This window comes from Melospiza georgiana, chromosome 2 (genome assembly GCF_028018845.1).
Source record: "Melospiza georgiana isolate bMelGeo1 chromosome 2, bMelGeo1.pri, whole genome shotgun sequence".
In the NCBI taxonomy this organism is placed as follows: Eukaryota; Metazoa; Chordata; class Aves; order Passeriformes; family Passerellidae; genus Melospiza; species Melospiza georgiana.
In genome coordinates, this window is record NC_080431.1 from 5089189 (window position 1) to 5113697 (window position 24509).

General features: G+C 47.6%; 1 protein-coding gene across 1 annotated transcript; it reads left to right on the plus strand.

Annotated features, from left to right (window-relative positions):
* Positions 1 to 4510: 4510 nt before the first annotated feature.
* On the plus strand, positions 4511 to 24266 carry LOC131080439 (T-lymphocyte activation antigen CD80-like). The gene is made up of 7 exons (XM_058018684.1): positions 4511 to 4584; positions 4715 to 4814; positions 15835 to 16158; positions 18042 to 18323; positions 19882 to 20007; positions 22582 to 22705; positions 24072 to 24266. The coding sequence occupies exons 2-6, from the start codon at positions 4733 to 4735 to the stop codon at positions 22686 to 22688; spliced, it is 921 nt and encodes a 306-aa protein (XP_057874667.1). The 5' UTR covers positions 4511 to 4584; positions 4715 to 4732; the 3' UTR covers positions 22689 to 22705; positions 24072 to 24266.
* Positions 24267 to 24509: the final 243 nt, after the last annotated feature.

Genomic DNA, 24509 nt, shown 5'->3' on the forward strand with positions numbered 1-24509 from the left:
TTTTTGTCAGCAGTCCCTTCTCTCTTTCTCAGTCCCCCACGTCCTGCTGCTGATGCTGGTTCCAGTAAATCAATGCAACTCACAAAGGTGGCCAAGAAAAGCAAGTTTGTTTAATTTTTTTTTTCTTTGCAGAGTTAGCATGTTGAACCAAATTCCAAGGGGACACTGAGGGATAAATGTTCAGGGGTGAGATTTGTCCCTGCCTCTGATCAACCGTATGGAAGTAATTCTTGGGATTTTTGTAAGCCTGCATCTTAGAAACTGAGCATCATGGGAATCAGCTGTGGATTACTCAAATCAAAAACAACTTTTTGATGGGCAAAACACATTTAGAGTTTGTCAGTCCTTAATCACATTGGCAGATTCCTAAGCTGGCAGGACAAATGCCCAGCAGACCTCACGGAGAAGGCAGATCCCAAGTGCTGCCTCTCCAACACGGATTGAATCAACATGAATCAACACCTTGATTCATTCCTTTCAAAACCAGAATAGCTGGAAAAAGCAGGGGCCCTGACAATGCTCTTCTGACCATTGAATTCTTCTTCCAAGACAGAAACAAGCCAGAGCCCAATAAGGATATTACAATCACAGCCTCAGCAAAAGGAAAAAAACCTTTATTTTCTTACTGTTAGTGGTAGGAGAAGGCAGATCCAAAGTGCTGCTTCTCCAACACGGATTGAATCAACATGGATCAACACCTTGATTCATTCCTTTTGCAGGTGCATTTTCACATCCACATATCATCATCATCTTGGCACACAGACTTAAATATTTACTTGCTTATGTTTGCACTGTGTCAGTTTCTCATTGTCACTGTGCTTCCATGACCAGGACAGCGTGAATTTCCATGGATCTCTGCAAAACCCCTGGGACCAAGGTCCAGATTTTGCCTCTGTGTGACGCACTCTGAAGCCAGCTCAGAACCTTACACTGTTCTCCCCAGGGAATGCAAGGATAACACAGGGAAATGCAGTCCTGGATAGGAAACAGCTCCAAAATCACCTTCCCCTTGCTGGAGTCACTTGTGCCAAGTAGCAAAGTGCCTGATTAGGCAGGATTTTCAGGGATCTGGCTGTCCTCAGCTGCACCCTGGCACTGCTGGCTCCTGGAGCAGGGAGAGGCAGGGCAGGGAATGTGCTCTGTGCACCCTGTGCAGTGCTTGCTCCTGGTCCCATTTACATTTTTCCGTGTAATAGCACAAAAAAAGGAAAGAAAATGGTAGTCAGGATGAGAGGAATAGTGGATTTGTCTTTCCAAACAAGCTGTGGGTCTGCAGGTAGATAAAACCAGCACTGGGAGATAAAAGAAACAATGGGAAGGATTCCACTGATTGATGAAATGGAAAAAGATATTTGCTTTTATGAATAAACTTTAGGGCTGCTGATAAACAAAATTAGACATTGAAAGATAAAAGAAACAATGGAGAAGTATCCCTAAACATGTTATTCTGCTTTGCAATGGGATCATTTTGCTGACAATGATGTTTTTAGGGCATTTGCACAACCATATTTTGATGATGTACATCTCGGGAAACATATCTTGGGTGCTTCCCATCCAACCTGGACATTCTGGTATTAAAAACAGGCAGATGTGCTTTTAGTTCAGATTAAAGCAGATTGGAATGGCTGTTCACTTTGAAAACAGTGAAGGGTCCCCCAGTTCTGTAGGAGGGAATGTGGTTATGAATCATCATAAGTAGGAGAGTAGGTGCTGTGTTTTGGGTTGGTGTTTACCCAGTTCTGACCTTTCTGAGAGTTCTCTGAGATGTCAGGTGAGAAAGAGAGGGAGGTTGGGGTTTATTTGTATGTTCCTGACAATCAATAAATGTTCAAAGCAATGATGTTCAACTGCACTGGAAGTGCACTTCTGCAGAGGTGGAAAAAGTTGGTGATGTCAGTGGGTCTGCAGGAGAACACTAGCAGCAATATATTTGGAAGTACTTCCCTTTGGGTGCAAAGGATTTCTACCACAAGTGCTGATTACTGAAATTAATTTCCCCTACACAGCACATATGCTACAAGATTTCACATGTCTTTTCTGCTTTTTCCCTAATGGTTTTCTGTGAAAGCAATGGAACAATGTAGTTGTGTGATGCTTTCACATCTTCCTCTTTTCTGCAGTAAATGTTTTTAGCAGAATTTAGCCATCCTTTCTTATTAAATCTTAGCTTCTCTTCTGCAATGCTTCTACCTATTTAAAGCTGTTTCTGGAGCACACAGAGGTGAAATGCTGAAGGCTTCATCAGGTGCACAAGAAACCTTATTTCTGTGGGGATTTTGCTGTGAATTGGTGGGCTTATAATATTCTCTGCAGTGCTCAAAAAAGTGCTGTCTTCTCTTCTGTGACTTCAGTATGAATGAGTCCTTCAGCTTTGTTAACATCCTAAAGATGCATAACACCTCTTCCCTTGAGCTGATGGATTTCATGAATCAAGGATATGATATGTGCTTAGGGAAGCTTTAAGTGATGGAAAAATTACCACTTCTGCCTCTGATCAAAGCAGAGCAAAGCTCTTGACTGCTCCTCTCTCTGTTACTTCAGTCTCCTTGCAATCAGGGAAATCTCTGGAGGAGAAGGCACCAAGAATTGTAATACCTAGGAAAAGAGAAGGAGCCCTGCTTGAGAATAACACCCCTGAGCTCAGCTGTCTGTCTAAAATTTAGGCAGCTTTTGCTGGTCCAGGCTCTTCTGTGTGTGATAAGGGGTTGTGGTATTTCCATTCTACAGTCTGGCAGCTGATGAGCTCAGTTACTTTCCCTGGGACTGCTCATCCAAAAACAGGGTTAAGTCCTGAGGAAGAAATGCAGACACAAACGTAACAGGCTGGAGTTTCCTTCTAGCTGTAATATGCTAATGGCAGAAATCTGTGTTTAAAAAAGGCTTGAATTTAAAATGGAAGTGAGGTGATGAACTGTACAGCTGTAGCAGGGTTGGCAGTAACTCTGTAATGATAAGGGTTCTTGATTAGACTAGCAGGAGAAAGTTTATTCCATCTGACTCCCAGAGAGGCAGTCCCTGCCTGGGAGCTGGAGCTGTAGGGAAGCTCTGTGTGGCTGGCTCTGCCAAGGACACTTTCTTCTCCTCTGAGCACCATGGAAACTCTTCTACGTAAGCACTGCTGTCATCTGCATTTGCAAACATGCTGGTGGGAAATGCATGGATGGAGTACAAATGTACAGGAATTAGATCACAGCCCAAAACACAAAACCCAGGCACTCAAAACCCTGTGATGGAGAAAAAGCCAGTCTGACTCAATAAGAGACTCCTCTCAGCCATTTCATGTACAATGATTTTCTCTCTACAGAAATGTTATAACCTGCATTTGATTTCTCTACAGAGTACCATCGTTTTAATTATGTCAAAATAAAAGCCTGATTTGTAATTCAACCCAGTCCATCTAATCTATCTAATTCAAGGAACCTGTACTGAAGAAAAACTGTAGCAATGTAGCAGCAAATCGTTTCTGATAAAAAGGATGCATTTCATTTAAATCAAAATAATTTAAACCAGCAAACCAGAAGTCTGCATTTAAATAAATTATTTGACTCTTGATTTGTATTTCCACTTTTTTTTCTCCTTGAAGAATACCCTGTTTTCATTGGTGTGCAACCCTCTTGCTGTGATTATTACAGCTGAATAAAACCCCTTACACTGTAACTGCTTGCACCATACCAGGACTTATGTATTTTGCAGGAGGGTGTGCAGTATCTGTACAAATCTATATCACTTAGCAAGCATTTACTCCCTCAGGCTCTTACTTACTAAGTGGTTTGTTTTTCTGCCCAGGATTTGCTCTGGACTGGCTTGGGTTGGTGATGGCTCTGCCCTTCCAGGCTTCAAAGCAGGGATTGTCTGCAAGGATTGTTTACACCTCTCTCCTTGGGGCCTTGGGTGAGCAGTGGGTGCCTTCTGGGGAAGGCAGGACACAGTTCTGGGGAGGCAAGTGCTGTTGCACTTCCACAGGGCTGGTGGATGCTCTCTGGTGACACCACCACCATCCACATTTGGCCCTGCTGTCACATCCCACTCCCTGTCCAGGTGCTCAGCCATGACATCCATCACGTGCAGCCCAAGCAATCCTCCTTAAATTTTCTTTGGAAAATCCATTCCTTGATGGATTACATCCTGCTGGGCCTGAAATGGTGGCACAGGCATTGTGTTTAATTTCAAACACAGCTGTATACAACTACTCCCAAAGCACCATCAGGGCTTCACTCAGCTGCATTTTAACCTCCAAAGCCCCCAGCACTGCCTGACACTTACATCCACAGGCAGGGTCTCTCTGCCTGGCCCCTCCTGGCTGGAGGAGCACCCAGAGCATCCTGAGGGATGGAGCCTGTGGGGGTGACGAGGGCGCGGGTGCCGCGTCCTGGCCATGGCGCACGCTCCGTGAGGAAGCCGTGGGCGGTGTGAGGTGACTTATGAGGCTGAGCAGCCTCCCAGCACTACAACTTCCCCCTGCACCCTGCCAGGGAGCGTTTCAGCAGCCTGGGACAGCAGCCAGGCCCCCATGGCCTGGCACTGAGCCCCTGCATCCTCCCTGCTCAGGGCTGGCTCGGCGCTGCTCCGCCAGGGAAACGCCAGGTACCAGGGGAGGGAAACGCTGGCCTTGTGCTCGGGGTTTTTGGTGGTGGCAGCAGGCAGAGGGACACAGAGGAGGGTGCTGTGACTCCTCAGGCTCCATTTCCCTAACCTTATTCCCCTCTCCTCCCAGCCCAGGAGCTGCAGGAAGATGATGTGCCTGCCTGCCTCCCCACCGGCGCTGAGGACGTGCCTGAGGCTCGGGCTCTTGGTGCTGCTCTGCCTTGGGATAGGTAAGCAGGAGCCAGGATGGGAGTGTGGGAAGGGGCTGGCAACCAGCAGCAGCACCCATGGGATGGTCAACAGGGGATGGTGGCCCTCAGGACACTCCTGGTGCCTTCTGCCAGGGCTGAGCCCAGGGTTTGGGGCAGCTGGCACTTCACTGAGGAGCCCTCAGCTCTCGGCTTCCCAGGCCACTGCACCAGGCTGCTGGCTCCCAGACAGGCATGGTGCTCTCCCATCCCAGCCAGGGTGAGAGAAATGAGGGTGAGGGTGAGAGAAATGAGGGTGAGAGAAATGAGGGGTTTTTTTTCAGCTGATGTCTGTGGGGAGCACATGGCACAACCCTTGGGCTTCGGTTTCAGTAGCGGCGTGGTTTCCGCAGCTTTTTGGGGGTTCAGAGTGGGTGCATGGTGGAAAAGATTGGCAAAGGTGGCAGCTCGGGGTGCTCTGCACCTCCTGGGCAGCTCAGCACAGAGCAGAGTTCTTTCTCCAGCAGCACAAATCCCCACTGAAGTCCTGCCTGGGCTGTCCCCTGTCCTTTTCTGAGGACGTGCCATAAATCTCACACAGATTGCTCCTTGCCTCAACAGGCTTGGGATGAGTCTTCTCAGATGTGTGAAATGTTAACATGGAAACCACACAAAATTCACTTCTGAGCTGGAGTTCGTTGTGGATGCAAAATAAGTTGTGCTTATTGGCATTTTAGTGTTTCATTGCTGCTCCAGAGCAAACCTGGGCAGAACTGGGGCTTTTGTTAAAAATCAAGCGATGCAAAATGAGGAGCTTTTCATGCTCCTGTTGTGAAACAGGAGGTATTTGATGCCAGGCTTCTTTTTGAGTTTCAGCCTCAGAATTTTAAGATAAAACTTGGAGAATTTATCAGGGAGTGAATTGCAGAGCTCACTGTAAAGAAAGCAATGACCTCAAATGTTGTTCTGGGATCTCTGCTCTTGTGTCTTCCCCTCACTCCTTCCTCTGCCTCTGTGCTTGCAAAGCATCTGCCAAGCACAAATATATTTTGCTTGTATTTGCATCAGGCAGACAATCTATCATGAGATAGAGAGAACTGTTTCTCTCACAGTAATTTAAGAGCTTGTGGTATGTTAATAATGTAATTACAATAATATGGTAATTTGCCAGTCATGTAATTTCTCTGAAAATTATTCTGGTTAAAGGATGTATAAAGGATGCTAAAGGATGTATAGTTTGATGCATGCTAATATCCACTACTAGAAACAGGAGTTTGATAAGAAAACTAACTGTTCCTCTAGTTTTACTTTTGGGGCACAATTTTTAGATGCTTCTCAAGCAACAAGTCAGTGGAAGTCCTGGTGCCTCAGGAGCAGTGCTTGGCAGACTGATAATGTGGCTGATGCATTTGTTTTCCTCTCTGTATGCACTCACACACACTCTGAACCCTTTCTCTCCAAAGATCAGCATTCCTACCTCAGTACTCCTGGAACATACATGGAGCAGTACCCACTGAGGACTGGGTTTTAAAAGCTGTGCTGGTGCTTGTGGGTGATGCCCTCTCCAGGCTGCCCACAGAGACCACAAGGACCGAGCCCTGACCTTGTTGTGGCACAACAGTGGAGCCCTGGGTGTCTGCCATCAGCCTGGCAGTGACTTTCCACACAGCTCTGAGTGAGTCACCACGTTTACAGGACATTTTACAGAAAATTACACATTTTACAGGACTGACCCCGCATGGGACTGCTCATGACCACATCAAGGCACAGTCAGGGCTTGAGCCAGAGCCTGTGTCCTTGGTTTGGCCCAGGTGTGCTGATGCTGGCAAACCTCCCTGATGTAGCAAAAGGTTCAGGCAGCATTCTAGGATGGAAACATGTGCCCTCTGTAAAACTCATGTGAGTGAAATAGTAACAGAGGGGATGCCTGGCTGAATTTTCATGTCACAGCAGTGGAAAGCATTAATGGGGGGCTTTATTAAAAGGGATTTGAGGGTTGTCTTTCATTGGAAAGGTTGAAGGTTGATTCATAGGAATTTCGTGTATGTGCAAGCTATGTAGATCCATTTATTTTCTTTTGAATTGAATTTTGCTACTCTGATATTCACCTGAGGTGTCCCACTGAAATGCCAGTGTAATTTAGAGCTGCTTCTGGGATGTCATCTGCTGCTGGAGATGTCCATGAACAACACCCCCTTGTCTCAGCAGAAAATGGCAAAACAGCCTTGGTTACAGCACAAACACTTTTATTTATTATCTGAATGCATTGCTGGTATCCCCACGGGTTGGATTTGTCCTGCCATTGCACCTTCACACCTACATACAAATTGTAGGATGTTCTCAGTCCCAGTTTGTTATCCTAGAAAAATACAGCTTGAAGTGCCTCAGTATGACCTTTCCCTGCCCTGTGTGCAAACAAACCACAGGCACTGACTTCAGGGACCCAGCAAGCCCAGCTTGGTGTCCATGGAGTATTTTTAAACTTCCCTGGAGTCTTTTCTTCCAGCTGGGGACCACTTAGCTCTCGGTTTCTTCCCAGGGGTGAAATTTTTTGAGAAGTTTTGAAGAAAATTCCCTACAGCTTTTCTAAATTACTGGAGAGTTGGGAAGGGAGGGGGAATATCCACTTCTGTCAGCCAGCAGTGGCTCACAGTAACTCATTCCGGGAATCCCCTTCCCTGCTGTGGCTCCCAGCAAAGAGCTGGGAGTGGAGCTGGGCTTCACAAAGGGACAGTAAGGGCTGAGAAGGAATCCCTGTTTTGTGGCCACCCTGAATATTGAAGTGTCTAGCAATGACCTTTAGGTGCTTGGTGTCTGATTTCCGTGCCAGCTGTGCTATGGGCTGTGCTGGGGCAGATTTCACTGTGGAGATGGCAGAAATTTTTCTTTACCCACCGGATTTGCCCACTTGATCAGCGGATGCAAATTGAGTTTCTGAGCTATTCCCCTTCATGCCTTCAGCTGTTGTTTTAATTTCTTTTTTCGGATGAGTTTCTGTCTCCTGTTCCAGACACATGGGAAAAAAAACTCTTTCGAAACCCAGGGCAGCGGATGTAAGGAACTCCTCTTTCTGTCTGTCAGTCTGTCCAGAGTGAAACCTGCTGTAAGGGCTTGTCTGGAGAAACAGAAACCCAGCCAAAGCCCACTGCTCTTTGCTTATAGGGACTGTTTTACTTCTTCTGTTGAGTTCTTCTTAAATGAAAGAATTCCTTAGGAAGAAAACCACAGAAAATTCAACTTAGACAAGCTACGTTATAACACACAAAATGGATTAAAAGCATAAATGCCCAGTTTGTAAGGCTATGGGTCAAATGTTCCTTTCACCCACATCATTTCCTTTTTCCAGCTAGATCGGAATGAACCCAGATAGCTGCAGTGACCTTGTGTTGCTCTGACTGCAGCAGCTTTTTTGCATTTCTTGGATCACTGAGACATTTGTGTCCTTGTTGCTGTGTGCATGTTGGACATTCCTGCATTTAAACATGCAAAGTTTGGATGGGACACTTTTGTTAATTGTGGTAGATTACCAGCAGAATATGCCACCCTTATGCCCTCTCACCTCTCCTGCTCATCACTGCCTGTGATTTAATGGGGGTAATTAATCTGATATAAATGACTGATGCTATCCCTCTGCCTCTCTTGTGGTGAGTTAGCTTTTTTCAGAGCCAGTTTGCTTTTACACCTACACTGTGCCCCCTGAAAGGGGATGGATGCAGACAGGAGTCACAGCTGAGGGACGCAAACAGGTCATTGCCACCAGGAGATGCAACCCTGCTCCTCTCTGGTTTGTGATCCTCCTCTTCTTTGCACGTGTCTGATCCCTGGATTATCTACTGCACCCTCCAGCTTAGCAGAAAGTTTCCTTTTTTCTCTTTTTTTAGACTGGTGTATTGAACCAGACTCTGGAGAGCCCTGCAAGGCGGAACAGGAACATGTGGGATGGAAGGGAAAGGGACCCAGATCCCCTCTGCTTGCATGGGGAAGGCATGAGATCATTATGAGTTTGCTGTCTGGCTGCATCCCAAGGTCATGCCAGGCTGGGGGAGAATTTCCACATTCAGAGAAATTCTCACATAATTACAGAGTTTGTGTAGGAAAGGATCTTAAATCTTAGTTTGTTTTGAGCTCCCTGCCATGGACACTTCCACTAGAGCAGGTAGCTCAGAGTCCTGCCCAAACTGGCCCTGAACACCTTCAGGGCTGGGGCATCCACAACTTCCCTGGGCAACCTGAACCAGCACCTCACCCCCTCACAATAAATAATTTCTCCCTAATATCTGATCTAAACCTTCCCTCCTTCAGCTTGAGGCCATTCTCCCTTGTCCTATTGCTACATGCCCTTGTGAAAAGTCCCTCTCCAGCCTTCTTTAAGGCTCCTTTTAGGCACTGGAAGGCTGCTCTAAGGTCTCCCTGGGACCTTCTCTTCTCCAGGGTGAAGGTTTCTCCTTCCTTTTAAGCATGTGTTTCCCAGTATAAATGCTGTGCATGTGGTATCCTCTATAGGGAGGCAAGGCAGGTGTGCTGGATGCAGTGAAGTCTGTTCACTTGGCACAAGGAGGTCAGTTTTGTTTTGAAATAGATTAACTTTATGTTTAATTGTAGCTGTTCTGTCCCCTTTGGAGGGGCAGCACCACTGGGAGTCTCAGGAGCTCATTTGAGAATATGTAAATCTTTCCCAACTCGGAAATGCCACGGGCTTTGCTTCTGCTTTTTCACTGTTATGCTTTTAAAATATCATTGTCCCAGGGGACTGCCTGACTGAAAAGAAAGTGCTGACTGATGGCTAATGGTGGCATTTCTACCTACCCTGAGCTAAAAGGACATCCACCTTTTGATGAGCTCCAGTTCCTATCTATCACTTAAAAATTGTTAGAAAAGACGATTGAAGGAAGTCTCTGCTCACTGCTGCTCTTGCCTTAGCAGGCACCCTCTGGTGTAGTTCTAAGTGCCCTGCAGACAGGGATTTGGTCCTTATGGAGGTGTCCCTCTGAGTGCCCTGCAGACAGGGATTTGGTCCCTATGGAGGTGTCCCTCTGAGTGCCCTGCAGACAGGGATTTGGTCCCTATGGAGGTGTCCCTCTGAGTGCCCTGCAGACAGGGATTTGGTCCCTATGGAGGTGTCCCTCTGAGTGCCCTGCAGACAGGGATTTGGTCCCTATGGAGGTGTCCCTCTGAGTGCCCTGCAGACAGGGATTTGGTCCCTGTGGAGGTGTCCCTCTGAGTGCCCTGCAGACAGGGATTTGGTCCCTGTGGAAGTGCTTCAGAGAGAGCAGAGCTCTCTGTCAGACCCGGTTCCTAAAAGGAGAGAGCCCTTCCCTGCCCTGCCCTTCCCTGCCCTGCTCTCAGTGCTCCAGCAGCACCTGCCCCAGGCTCTCCTCCCTCTCCCTCTGCAGCTTCCGGAGCTCCCAGACCCCTCTGGGCTGCTCTGCTTTCCTGAGGGTCCCAGTGGTTAGTGACCACTCTCCATGCTGAGCTCTTACCTTGGGCTGTGTCACCTCTGTGACAGCTGGGGCTGTCTGCAGAGCATCCGTGAGTCAGAGCCTGAGCACAGACCAGCTTTTCTAACAAGTTAGAACACTGCTGGCAGGCCTGCAGTGTTTTTTGTTAGCTGCACTGGTTAGTGTTGCTATGGCTGTGGGCAAATACTTTACACCAAAAAAAAATATTTTAATTTGTGATTTTTTGACTTTGAAGCGGGCTTATGCGGGAGGTATCATACTTGATTTTCCTAGTTACTGGCTACTTTCACCTTCTATCAGTTTCAAGAGAGGGCTGGCTGCTTGGGGAGCATGTGAGACAGAGATTTAGTAAGCACTGAAGAAAACTACAGCCTTAAGCAGTGGGGAGGACCTCAATTTCACAAACTGCTGTGAGGACAGTAGCATGCATGGCAGTGGTGCTGCAGGAATTAGGAAAATTATCTGAGAACATCTTCAGCTGGGAGATAAATATAGAGGAAGTACAAAGTGATCCTGTCAGCAAGAGACACAGACTGCAGGGGAAAAAATTAACAAATTTATTTTTGTCTGTCTTTGTGGCAAATCTCCCCTACCAGCCCCTCTTGCACAAATACCACATCTAGCTTCTGCTCCCAAGCTGGGAAATCAAAAGAGTGCTGAGCAAGATGTAGGAATTTGAACTCTAAAGGAAATAAAATACACAAACTTTCTGAGGACATCCAGATTAAGGGGTGCTCCCAGCCCTTTTTTATTCCATCAGGGTCACACAGGCTGGGAATGGAGAAGGGGAGAAGGTTCAGAAAGTCTCTTCTTTTGTTCGTTTCTCACAGACGTCCTTCTGTCCCCACGGCCGTGTGTCCCTGCTGGTTTGCAGAGCTCTCCATCCTCTCCTCCCGCTCTGCAGTGGGGGGAAAAGTCTAAGACATGATCCAGTCCCCATCTGTGAGTAATTCAGGTTCCACACCCAGCTCCTTGCTGGATCTGACCTGCTGCCTGGCGCCGGGCTGAGAACATCGCGGTGATTTGTGCAGGGCCGCGGTTTCACTCACGTTACAAACACAGCAGCCTGGACATACCCGGGCAGCTGGCTCGGCCCAGGCTGACTCAGAGAGCAGGAGATTTGGATCTGCACAAGTCCTGAAACCCGAGCTGGAGCAGGAGGTGTCAGCTGGAGCCCCTCTGCCCAAGTATTTCAGATTCTCTTTTGTCTTCTCAGATGATAATTGCAGATCACCCTCTGGTTTTCAGAGCCACTCCATGGCTTCAGGGATTTCTTCGCTACAGGTGAAGGTGTGCAAACACACACAAAATAAAACAGTGTGTGAAGGCTGCTGATGGAGTGGGACACCAAAACACGCTGGGAGTGTTATAATAATTGCCAAATCAGCAGTATGGAGCTGGTCTAACCAAGGTTACTCTTTTGTTTAGAAGGAATGTGGCAGCATAAAGATGGGAAGTGCATAAAACATGGATGGGGTACCCTGAGGTTACAGCACAGAAGAAAGCAAGGATGAACTTACAGAAAAACCTGTTCAGAGCATTTCCCTGCCTCAGAGCTGCCATGCCATCATCATGCCCTAGGATGAGCACTAGACACTGAGCCAGTGTCTCCACACAGAGGTTATCTGGGCATCCAGCAGGGTCTTGCTGCCATCAGTGTGCTCACAGGAGTCACTGATTTAAACACAAAGCATTTCATGTGTAGCACAGGACATTTGCTGGCTTTTGGCTCCATGGAAAGCCTGGGGAGGATCTCATTCCTCGTTGGTAAAATCACCTGGGATAAAGACAAGATCAAGGGGCAGTGTCTAGTCTTTTAAAGATTCAGCTTTTCAAAATGTCTTGATTTTTTGACTCATTTGGCTTGGAAATCCCTGTAAAATACTGCATTGCTCTCAAAGGATAAATCATGCAAGTTTAGGGTGAATTTCTGTGCTATTCACAGAAAATGAGGGGTGTGGGCTGCAGAATTTCCTGCAGAGTGGCAATCCCAGGTGCATGGTCCTGGGAAAAGTCCGTGATGCCATTAATTTATGAGTAGAGATACCAACTGCTGTTGCAAAAATAAATAGGGAACCAGAAGGGAAAAAAAGCAAAGCAAGACTCAGAAGGGCAGAGAAATGGGGAATGCAGGGTAAAAGAATGGCTTTGGAGCTTCTGTTCACCAGGACTTATCTGGAGGTTCCCAACAGTTTGAGGCTGCTTCTGCAGGGCATTGCTCAGTCTTGAGCTGCCTTTTGCTGTCAAATCTCTGTGCCAGAGGAAATCTGCTCTTGTGTGCTGTCTGCGTGTATGGTCAGGATAACAAAACTCTCTGTGGCTGGGGAATTTCTGAGTCAAGGCTTGGGCAAAGAGTGCAGGAAATAGGGATACAGGCTCTCCTGACTCTGGAGCAGACAAGGAGGAACAATTCTCCTCTATATTCCTTTCTGTTCCACTTAGCCCTGCTGCATGGGGCATGTGCAGCACAGGCATACTTTGAATGAAGCAAACTTTCATGCCCAGGGAAGAGAAAGTCAGCCCTTCCATCAGTTCAGCATTGCCACGGGCTTCCAATGATGGAGCGATGTGTGTGCACAGCAAGAGAGTGGGTGGGCTCCAAGGGGTGGGAAGAGGAGGGATCTTTTTCTAGAAAAGTCATTAAAAATGATTTCCATGGTGAACACCTTCCCCACAGCCTGGCTGCAGAGAGCATTCAGCGCAGAAACGGCACAAAACTGGATTTTCATTTTTGCTTTGCAGTTCACCTCTAAAGTGAAAGGGGACTTTTGTAGGGCTGAATGACTCTTCATGGACCTTGGTTCCTTCAGGCTTGCAGCACTCAGGTTGCAGTTTCAAGGGTGCAGAGCCTTTTAAGGGTACTCATGACATCAGCAGGAGTTTCCAGCCCCTGCACATGTACTCCCGAGAAAGTTTTTGTTCTCCTTTTGGTTGCAAAGGAGACTCTGAGGGGCAAGGTAGGGAGAACCTCATGCAACTCATGATGTGATGTCACCCTGACATTTACTGTACACCTACGCTTCTCCTATTGCTGCAAAAGGAAATAGAAAATGATCCTTATCAGTCCCAAACTTTGACTGGATGTTTGACTGGCTGCTCTTTCGAGTCTCTCCAATAATAGTAAGAGCTGCACTGTGAGAACAAGCAAAGATGTGGTCAAAGATAAAAACACATGTACACACAAACACACACAGAGGAGCAGGAGAAGCAACTTCAGCAATCACAGCCTGAGGTGGGCTGCTTTTAAGGTGAACAGAACGAAATTCTTTCTCACACAGCATGTAATCAAAGTGCACAACTCATTGCCAGAGGATGTTGTGAATGCCAAAAATATATGTGCATTCCTGAAAGGGCATTGCTGAAAGGGCATTCCTGAAAGGGCAAGAACTCTTCCTGCAGGGTAGGTCTAGTAGCAGCAATTTAAATGCTGATGTCAAGAAATCCTGAGTTTCAGTCTGCAAAGGTTGGCAAGACAAGGCAGATTTTCTCCTGTGTGGAAGAATTAGTTTTTCTCTCATTTTGTTACCAGTTGATGGCTGACAGAGGTCAGTCTGCTGACCAGCTCCTGGCCTGCCCCAGCCTGGTTGCTCAGGATCAGCAATGCATTAGAAGGGGAAGTACTGGAAGTGGGGGAAATAATGAAACTTTCTCTTTGGAAGAGCAGAGGAGTGGCTGAGTAGAAGGAAACCAGTTAAACAAGTTGCTAATTTAATTACATATTCTATTTTAACTAATATTAAAACCCTCCATAGTGTTGCTAGGACCTCCACAGTATTTTTGGTGTGTTTCCTACAGATTTAATGTCAAGTATGCAAGTGGGGCAGGGCTGGGTGTGCGGCAGGGGAGAGGAGTGAAATTTATTTCACAGAATCACAGAATCATTTAGGTTGGAAATGACCTTTAAGATCTTTGAGCCCAACCTTTAACTCAGTCCTGCCAAGTCCATCAATAAACCATGTCCCTGAGTGCCACATCTACAGGTCTGTTAAATGTTCTGTTTGTGTCTGGGCTTTACTCCAGCTGTGCTGGGGCACGGGCTGAGCATCTGCCTGTCTCCCTGCAGCACTGGCAGCTGTAGGATTGTGAGCAAGTCACCACAGGGGCCTTGCTGTGACAGTGGCCCCAGGGTCTCTGAGTCACCCCAGGGTCTGTGAGTCACTGCTAAGCAAATGAGGGCTGGCAGGGAAGCAGCTGCCTTGGACGGGCTGGATGTGAATGCAGCAGCATCCCGGCCCGGCCCGAGCGCTGCATCTGCCTTGGACAGCGGGGCTGGGACTGTCAGGGGTGAGCCAGCATCAGCCAGGTTTGCTGGGGCAGTGTTCTGAGGCTCAGCTTTGTGCTTTGCTCAGCTCACACTCGGGCTTTGCCCGTGGGCTGTCCCCTGTGCCGATGGTGATGCTGCGCTGTCCCCGTCAGTGACACGCAGCCTGGCAGGACTTTCCAGCTTCCTCTCCCAGGTGTGTTTGCTGAGGTGTGTTCTGCAGGGAAAGAAGAGGGAATCTGAATCTCCTCTGTCCTGAGGACAGCTCTTTCCTTGTTTTTCTGCTCTCAGGAGTGTAACAAATTGATATCCCACTTCCACCACTGGAGATGAGTGCCAGGCCAGCAGGACAGAGAGCAGCCCGATCCTCTGGACTAACAAAGCTGGGTGCACATCATCCCCAGGCTTGCACTAACTCAGGTGCAGCTCAGGGCTCTGTGTCCATGCTGGGTCACCTTCCAGCAGCAGCAGGAACTCCTTGGCTGGGCTGCTCCCTTGGATGTGGAAAGAGGAAGGAGTGGGAAAGCAAGGCGGATCACGAGAGCGGGGTGCTTAGTTGGGGAATTACTACTCACATACTCAAAGGTGTACCTAATTTCACCCTGCAAGGGTCTCAACTTATTGTTGTCAGCACATGGCTGTACTCCAGGTATGGCACCAGCACAGTCACTGGCCGGGAGCTGGGGAACATCTGTGCTGGTTCCACGTCATCCCATGAGCTTTCACAAAGATAAATTTGCTCTAGCTAGACCAGGCAAAATTGCTCATTTGATAATGCTGAAAGGCTGATGATAGTGTGGCTGCAACCTTTGTGTATCATTGTAGAGTTGATTCTATTTTCTGGGATCTTGAATGTTTTGGGGATTTTTCCCTTATAAAAATATAACTACCAAAAATCCCCCAGCCCCCCTGACCAAGTAGTCCACTGTGGCCCTGTTAGGCATGCAGAGAACCCAGCGAAGAGTGACACAGATTTTCCAAACACCAGGCTCTGAAAAGAGACAGCAGAGGAAATAGCAGTTTGTGCATGTGTGTTCCTATCCCTGTTTTCATAGGGACCAGCAAAATTTTTGTTCAGGCAAGCACCTCTCCTGCCTTTGCCTTCAGCAATCCTTGTGTGCCCGCTGGGTCATGATCCTGAGTGGAAGTGGAGTGTGATGTACCAGGCAGTGCCCAAGGATGGCTGCCCTCAGTGCAGAGCTGAAGCTGTAGATCAGCTCAGGAGCTGATTGATGAGGGGTGTGAGCAGTCAGAGACAAAGGGGGGAGCTTTGGGCAGCAGGTCCTGGCACAAGCTGTGCCACTCACTGACTCACTGACTCTTGTTTGCCCCTCCCCTGCAGGCCAAGCCCAGGAGAAGAAAGAGGTCAAAAGCAAAGCGGGGGAAAAGGCCAGCCTGCCTTGTTGCCATGAAATCCCCAGCTCAGAAAGCCTGCACAAGTACCGGGTGTACTGGCAGAAGAACGTCACAGACGTGGTGCTGGCCTACTCGGAGGGGAAGGTGATCTCCCAGCACGAGCGGTACCAGAACCGCACGGAGATGGACCCCCGGAACCTCACGCTGTGGATCTCCCCCCTGGAGATCCTGGACAACGGCTCCTACCAGTGCGTGGTTCAGCGCAACTCTGTGCTGGTGTGCAGCGAGTCTGTCGTCCTCTCTGTCACAGGTACTGCATTGCCTCCTGGCACCTGGCACCTCCTGCCTCTCCAGTGCCCGCTTCTGGGGGTCAAGGATGCTCTTCCAAGCTTATTCATACCCTAGCAGATGGACTTTCATCAGGAAGCTTGAAAGACTGTTAACTTGCTAAGTTACAGTAATGAAAGCTTATTAACTGCTTCCATTCCAGCAGCCTCCCTTCTTACCTTTCTAAACCTACCCCAGGTACAGAATTTTTTCCCCAACCTCCTCCCCTTGATGTCTTCCTCCTGTGAAAGGATCCCTCCTGGGGCCCTCCCCAGGTATCACTGGTGATGGGTGCCTGAGGCAGCTGTCTTTGGGTCAAAACCAAACCAAGCCCTCAGTCTTGCCCTTAGCAACACCAAGCTGAAAGAGAAATAGGGTGGCCATGGCAGCATCCCAGCCCTGCATCCAAACCCCTGTGGAGCTAGCTGCACTGCAGCTCCACAGCCTAAGGCTGAATTAATCATGGAGCTTTGAGGCTTTTTATATTAAAGAAACCCAGTTCCTTTGTTCAAAATGAATCTGAATCTTCTCTTAGATTGGTAGCCCACAAAAAGTTCCACTGACAGTTTCCATTTCCACCGGCGTTTTTGTGGCAGTTGATCTCAACCAGAGATACCAGTGGCATATATAAATATATACATGCATTTGAATACCTTTAACAGCAGAGAGTTACATGCATCTTCCAGATAAGTCAGGAGATTTGGCAACCAAAAAAAAGACAGGCCTCCTGAGGAGGCCATTTCCTGCTGGTCTGAGGGCATATGTGCACGGAGACAAATTTAGTGATCTTTCTGGGAACTGGCATGAAAAAAGGGAAGTGTACTGCCAGCACCCTTTTTTAACCTTGAGGGTTGAGGAGTTAACTGCATAAAACCCATAAAACTACGGATTTCTTTTCCTGTCCACAAATACTCCAGTTTCTTTCCGGCCAGAAATCCCCTTGCTGTCTTAACAGGCCAGCTGAAATAATTATGGCAGACTATGGGGGCCTGAGTAAATATTATGTATTGCAGTAAAAGATCTCTGTATTGTATAAGTGAACCTGCCCCGATTCTAGTTATTGTAAATGGGCTGCAGCTGTGATGGGCAGCAACTGTGGCTAATGAAGATAACTGGGATAAAAGAGGGTGGGTTGGTCAGGGAGAGCCTTGGAGGAGCCCTGGTGAAGAAGCAGAAACAACACTGCTGTGAGGAGCTGCTTGTGAATAAACCACTCAGAAGGCATGGGGCTCTAGAAATATGATAATAACAATATGAATACAACAGCAGACCTCTGCTCCCTTTGGTGAAATGGGATAAAGTTATTGTGGGGATCAGGAAAGGGAAATGCTGGAATCAGGCTGGGACATCTGAAGGAATTTTCCAGGCTGGTTGGCAGTGGGCCTGGAGGGAAAGCTGTCTCTCCTTGCTTGCCTCTGCTCAGCCACACAGTGTTGGGTGAGTTCCTTTCACTAGTGACTGGTTGCTTGGTATCCTAGCCCACAGGCAGGAAAAACTTCCCATGATGAGTGCCCTTCAGGTGGGGGAGTCTTTGCTTTGGCTGTGGGTTTTGGGGGCTGCAAACCTCTCTGAGGCCTGACAGAATGGTAACCATTTCGGTTTGGGGGCTGCAAACCTCTCTGAGGCCTGACAGAATGGTGACCATTTGGGTTTGGGGGCTGCAAACCTCTCTGTGGCCTGACAGAATGGTGACCATTTGGGTTTGGGGGCTGCAAACCTCTCTGAGGCCTGACAGAATGGTAACCATTTGGGTTTGGGGGCTGCAAACCTCTCTGAGGCCTGACAGAATGGTGACCATTTGGGTTTTGGGGGCTGCAAGCCTCTCTGAGGCCTGACAGAATGGTGACCAAACCTCTCTTGCTGCAGCTGACTTCAGCAAGCCCAACATTACGGCAGAAGTGTCCGCTGACTCCTGCGAGTTGACTGAGATGGTGATAACCTGTTCTTCTCACGGAGGTTTCCCCAAGGCTAGGCTCTCTGGAGCCCTCAACAACGTGTCCATGGAGTGGAATGCCAGCTGGGTGTCTGAGTCCAGCTTCAGCCCCTACAATGTCACTGGAAAAAGGGTGCTCAACGTGACCAAAGACGTCACCGTCACTTGCTCCGTTGAATACAGTGGCTTTGCCACGTCCAACAGTTTGCTTCTGAGTAAGTTTTATTCATGTTTTTTGTAACAAAGCTATTTTCTTGAATCTGCTGAGTTGCCTCTATAGAATGCAGCAGATTTTGTGTGAGTGTTCATGCAAGGATCACCCAATGATCCTGCCTTTGCATTATACACCAAAATATTTTAGAGGCTGGAAGATAGCTGGGGTGGGAAGGGAGAGTTACGACAGTGACTGACAAGCAGAGGCAGCTCTGTCTTCCTGCTGCTCTGAGAGCTGAACTGGATCCTGTTGTGACCTGGTAATGTCACATTTGGTGGCTCTCTGGGGCTGCCACCACCCCGTGCCCCTCCATACCAGCATGGTTTTGCTTGCCAGCTGTGTGACACAGACCTGGTATTTGAACAGAGGGACCAGAGAAACACGTGTGCTTTAATAGCCACAGGCTGCACTTTAAAAGAATTTCCTCATTTAACAAGCATGTTTGTCCCTGCTTCATTGAAAGAAACTGTCAGCTGGGGTCTAGACAAAATTCTGCTTTCAAATGTAACACAGGGTTAACTCATAGGAAAAGAATTCTATCACTGAGCATGGCTTAGAAGTGATGGCATAATAGATAAGTCTGTGCCTTGAAAAGCTTGAGGCACAAGTGGAAACAGCGTGAGGGAAGGCAGCACACTACAGTCCAGATGTTTTGCAGTAGAAGGGGATTTGCAAGAAAATTCGTAAAACCAAAAGGATTTTTTTTTTCATGTTGTTACCAAAAAAAAGTATTCTGAAATATCTCTGGGCCTGATGTTTTTACTGTGGAGATAAGGGCACCTTCAAGGGAGGACAGAGGAGCAGCATTTTTGCTAGGGAATTGTAGCTTATTCATCTATCTTACTAAAATCAAAGGGGCTTGTGGGGAGAGGTGCCATTCAGCTTCAGAACAAATGCCAGGGACTGGTGCTTTATGAATATTGGCTGTTGCTGGATGTGGAGCATAATGTTCCTAATGAAGGGAGAACAAGGTTATGAATAGCTCACTACACACAAAGAGAGAGCAACAACAAAAAAGAAAAGCAGCAATCAGAGCGGGGTGCACTGACACAGCCACAGCAGTCACAAACCCCCCACTTTCTGACTTTTAGGATGTGGAACCACTCCCATTTTGGTATGCATTCTGCTTCACCGGTGAATCCAAAAGGAAAAGAATTAGGCATAAATCTGCTGAAAACAGTAAGGGAAACTACAGAGTACCTTTGAGAGCAGAAATTTTCTAGTTGTGAACTCAGAGTTTGCCACCAAGCCTAGCTCATTTACCTGAGACAGCTCATGTGCCTTTAAATATTTCCTGTCTCAGTCCTGTTCTGCACAAAGACCCAGCTTCTTACGTTCAGTAAATGTGTTAAAAATTTCAGCCCATAGCAAATGTGGGTGAATGGAAGAAATTTAGGTGAAATTTCAGCTTTGTTTGCTTGTTTATTGAGGAAATCCATTTTCAGGCTGAATAGCTGAGTTAGAATTTGGCCAGAACCCCTGAAATTCACATACCTGCTCTTACATGAAAACGCCAATATCCTTTAAGGCTTATTTATGTTTTATTTCTCCTGTCTCAGAAAAAACAAACAACTGCATTGTTCCTCCTGCGCCTCCACCTTATAATGTCATTACTGCTTCAATTATCATCGTTATCACCTTCATTCTGGCTATCACCCTGGCAGCAAGATACCTCCCAAGGCATGGTAAGTGCAGCTTCCTTTTCAGGAAGGTGCCTCTTAGTGCTGATGAAGTTTCTATGTAGGATACACATTTATAGAAACTTTGCTGTCACACCAGGTATTTTTTTTTTTTTTTTTTCCTTTAGCATCCACTGTCACAAAATCCAAGTCTAGCTCATGGTTTTGTGTGCAGGAAATACTTGAGTTCGGGTTTGAGAGCGGAGAGGTGACAGGGAGTTTTGACAGCAGATCAAACTATTTCCAAAATCAGGGATAATGAAGAGGTTCACAAAGGTTCGTTTTTATGTATTAAGATGCTTTAGGGTGCCAAGAATCTTGGTGATCATGATAGATCCAACTGAGCACTGAGAGCTTCAAAACTGGATCTCTCTCCACACCCTGCATCATCCCTCAGAAAGTCACTGAGCTAAAGTAACAAAAATACCTTGTGTTAGGGCCACAGGAAAGACTTCAGCAGAGCAATGTCCCACTTTTATGAGAGCACCAACCAGGAGAGTTAGATTTGTGTTCTCTGTACAGCCAAAATTAGCACAAGTAAAGTGTCTGGTCCCATCCTGTGAAGTCTTCAGTAACTCCAGCCAAGTCTCCAAGAGTTTTTCAATGGCAAAGGGGCCCTCAGATATCTCAGGGTTAGTGGGCAGCTGAGTTATTTACTTTTTTATCTTCAGAAAAATCATATCTGTTAGCTGTTGCTCCTAATCATGCCTAAGCTGACCTTGCCAGGAAGTCCCTGAAGATGTGGGCAGGCATTTAACAGATTGACGAAGGCAGGTAGGATTGAAAGTCGACAGCAGTAGGTGCCTTATCCACAGCCTGTGAGCAGCTTGGCAGAGCAGCCCTGGAAATACAGGAGGGTAAATAACACCCAGCTGAGTTCACATCTGGGGATGAGAATCCCACACTGAGGGCTCTGTGCTCAGGCCACTTTCACCACCTGGCCATGGTATTCCCCCTTGGAAAAGGTCATTTTCTGGGCAGCAAGGGCCCAGCCCTCTCACAGACACCTCTAAGTTTGCCCTGCTTCTGTCTTCTGGTACCTCTACCTCAATTTCAGACAAATTCACTCCCAAGGCAGATGTGTGGAGGTCTCATTACTATTTTTCTTTTCCCCTCATCATCAACCACATCCCTTCAAAAACCCAATGTGACCACTGAGTCAAGCTGGGCTAATTTCCTTTGAGTGTTTTATCACAAAGAAAGGAAGTTTCTGGAAGGCTGAGGCTCTGGGTCACACCTGTGCAGCTCCTCATTTTCCACCCCTGTGCCCTTATGGCACCAGTGCCAGTTCTCCTCCCCTGCTGTTCCCTGGGGCTGTGTCAACAGGAAAGCAACAAGCAGGCTGAAACCAAGAAAATCACAGTTGATCACAGCCTGTGCTGCTAGCTGCATGTATAATGAACTTCTAATTATAGGAGAAAATGAACTGGAATCAGAAGATTTGGCTCTCAACAAATATAGGCTGGAAATTAAAAGGTTCCTTACCATTAAATTAGCAAGATCCTGGAGCACACTGAAATAGCCTTTTAAATAGCAACTGAGTTGCTTTGAAAGCAGATGTAAAAAGCATACCCATGTGGTAGAATGCAATCACCTGCAAACAGCATGGCACATGGCCACATTAACTGGAATTTCCCTTTTAGTCCCACTTCCATAATATACACAGGGAGTAGATTTGCTGAGTCAGGTGGTGCTATTTGGTTCAGCCAATTTCCAGACCGGGCATGGAAGAAACTGTAAAAGAAACTGCAAGAAGTGTGAGAAACTGAAGCCAGAGCTTCCACCCAGCTTCCCAGTTTGTGTGGCTGTCCCATTTCAGTGCTGCTGTGCACGGGCACCTGTCTGGGAAGGGCAGGATCTGCCCCAAGGCGCTTCCAGTGGGTGCTGCTGCAGGTCAAGAGCTCTCGTGGGAGCTCAGAATAGGTCTGAGGGTGCCTCTGTTGTTCTGGGCTATGGAAAGCTGAGTCAGGAGCTGCTAAGAGCTCGAAGAGCCATGCTTCAAAGGGCTGAAGTGTGGGAGGGAGGAATAGAAAGGCAGAGCAAAACAAAACTAAAAAGTTCTCAGATCCGTGATTGTTGTGGTAGCCAGAACAATCAGGTGCTTTGTTGAGGTTCACAGCCGCCTACTCTGAGGAGCTCACAGCCTGTTTTGCAGTAATTTAAAAATGAAAACACAGAGCACCAAGATTAGAGGTCACCTAAAGAATAGTTTAGGATTCACGTGTCATAATTTGTGCCAGCACATTTGCACAAGATTCAACCTGAACTACTGAAATTCAGTCATAGATGGTGAGATATTAAGGGGATCTGCTTAATCTGAGATCCTCCTAAAGCACTGAAAGGATTTGTTGGTTTTAGCACAGGCATTCTTTCACTCGATAGGTAAACTGCAATTAGTGGCATGTAACTTCCATCATTATTTCCCTTCTGACCTTATCTCAGCATGTAGCAACTTGTTTTTATGCCCTGTTCTAATGAGAGCAGTTTTATCCCCATGACAGTATATAGATAATATTTATTTGTAACAGAGCTTTCTATCAGGACCATATCCATATACTAACAAAGGATCTTCTTTTTCAGTTTGTTCTCGCTGTTGCAAGCACCAGGATTCTGTGGAAGAGGGTGTGAAAGAACACACAAAGGCACCCGTGATCTCTAAAGTGACAGCTGAAACATCATCTGTATGACCAGATAGCATTTGCAGGTACTTTTCTTCACTCTCCTCTTGGCAAAACAGTTTCTCCAGTACCATTCCAGGCTTGTGCAATGTTGGCTCAAACCAGCACAGGTCATCCAGCTGTCAGACCTGCAGGGACATCCCCTGCCATTGCCCCGTGCTCATTTCATGGGCCTCCCAGCTGAACACTGGACAGTGTTTTTGGGCTCATTTGTGAGTTACTCGTCCCTACCTCAGGTGCCACATGTGGCTTCACCACCCAGAGGTTCTGGCTGATTCCCTGTGAGCCTGCTCTGATGCCTCAACATGGGAACATCACTGATGATTGATAGAAACCGAGCATTGACCAAATGGTGGTAAGGGAGGGGGGAGAACAAGAACAACTTCAGCTTTCCCAGTATGATCAGACATGCCTGTCCACTTCTGAGATATGTCCATTCCCTTCAGCAGCTGCAAGAACAGAGAAGGAAAAGTTTCCTCCCTCAAGCTGGCCCAGAAAACACTCATATTTTAAAAGGAGTTACTTTTGATAATGGAGTGTTACAAAAGAAGGGCTGGGGAAGTCTGGCTTGCCAAGGTTTTATGATTACAAAGGATTATATTTGCTTTGGCTTGAGAGCTCAGCAGTTTTCAGGGCTGAGTCCTCCAAAAAGACAGTTAAGTGAAGATTAGCAGCTAACTGTTCTTATTCACATCATCATGCAGGTGACTGCATGTCCTGCTCTCACCACCGCGTGGGGAATTGCCAGGGTAATGCCTGCAGAATTGCCAGGGTGATGTGCTAGAGCAACAGCTGTGGGGTCCTGGAAGTCACGACTTTGTCAAACTGTGCCCTGCAGAATCTAAAAATTCAATAGCTTGGAGATGGAAAGGAGGGGAAACTCTCATTCAGGCCACTTGTCTCATTTCCAAACCTGACCACCCACTCATGTTTTCCTCTGGGGAAGGCCCGGTCTGGAACAGATACTAGAGCCTTGGTTAGCATGAATTTTGGGGAGTTTTGTGATGGGAGTGGCAGGAGTTCACCTACAGAATAAACCCATTCTCTTTAGCTGTAAAAGTTTGCCAGGATTTTCCTGTAGGTGGCTGGTGCTTCCCGACTCCAGCTGTCTGTGGAGTGGGATGGAAGCTGTGCTTCCTTGGTGGCTGACTGCCATTCCTGCTGCTGCTCAAAGAGGGAAGCACGTTCACTAGTCATCCTCACTCTGTTCCCAAGGCTTTTGCAGGAGCGTGGGCCAGAACAGCTCCGAGTTTAGGCACCAGGAGCCCTCTTGTGGAGGGCTCTCGCAGGTGATACCTGTTTGTCATTTCTGGGCTACATTTAAGGTGTGGAAAAAAAACCAAACAAACAAAACAAAAAAAATCAGTGACATCTTTTCCTCGGGTCCCTCAGGTTCTTGACGCTGTGCATCCCGCGCTGCAGCCTCCACTGCTGGTTGTACAGCGATGCTTGCTGCCTTGGCTCTCTGGAGGGGGTGGCAGCAGCAGAACTCTCTGCTCACCACGGCTGGAACACGACCTCCTGTGGACGATGCAACCCCTGCCCACGGCACAGAAACCCTGCCGTGCCCTCGCTACAGGCATTCCAGCTGAGAGGAGCCTCCGTGTTCCTGCAGAAGGGGCAGAAGGATGTCACCAGTGCCACACCAGGATTCAGCACCCTGCTCTGTGACAAGTCTCTGTGACAATCAGGGACCTGCAGAGCCCCAGCAGGGAGGCCATGCCCACCTACCCCTTCAGGAACACGGAGCTGCCCTGTGGGACACCCCGAATCCTGACATGCAATCTCATCAGTTTGTGCCTCCACGCTGCGAGTGGGAGCAGCCAAAAC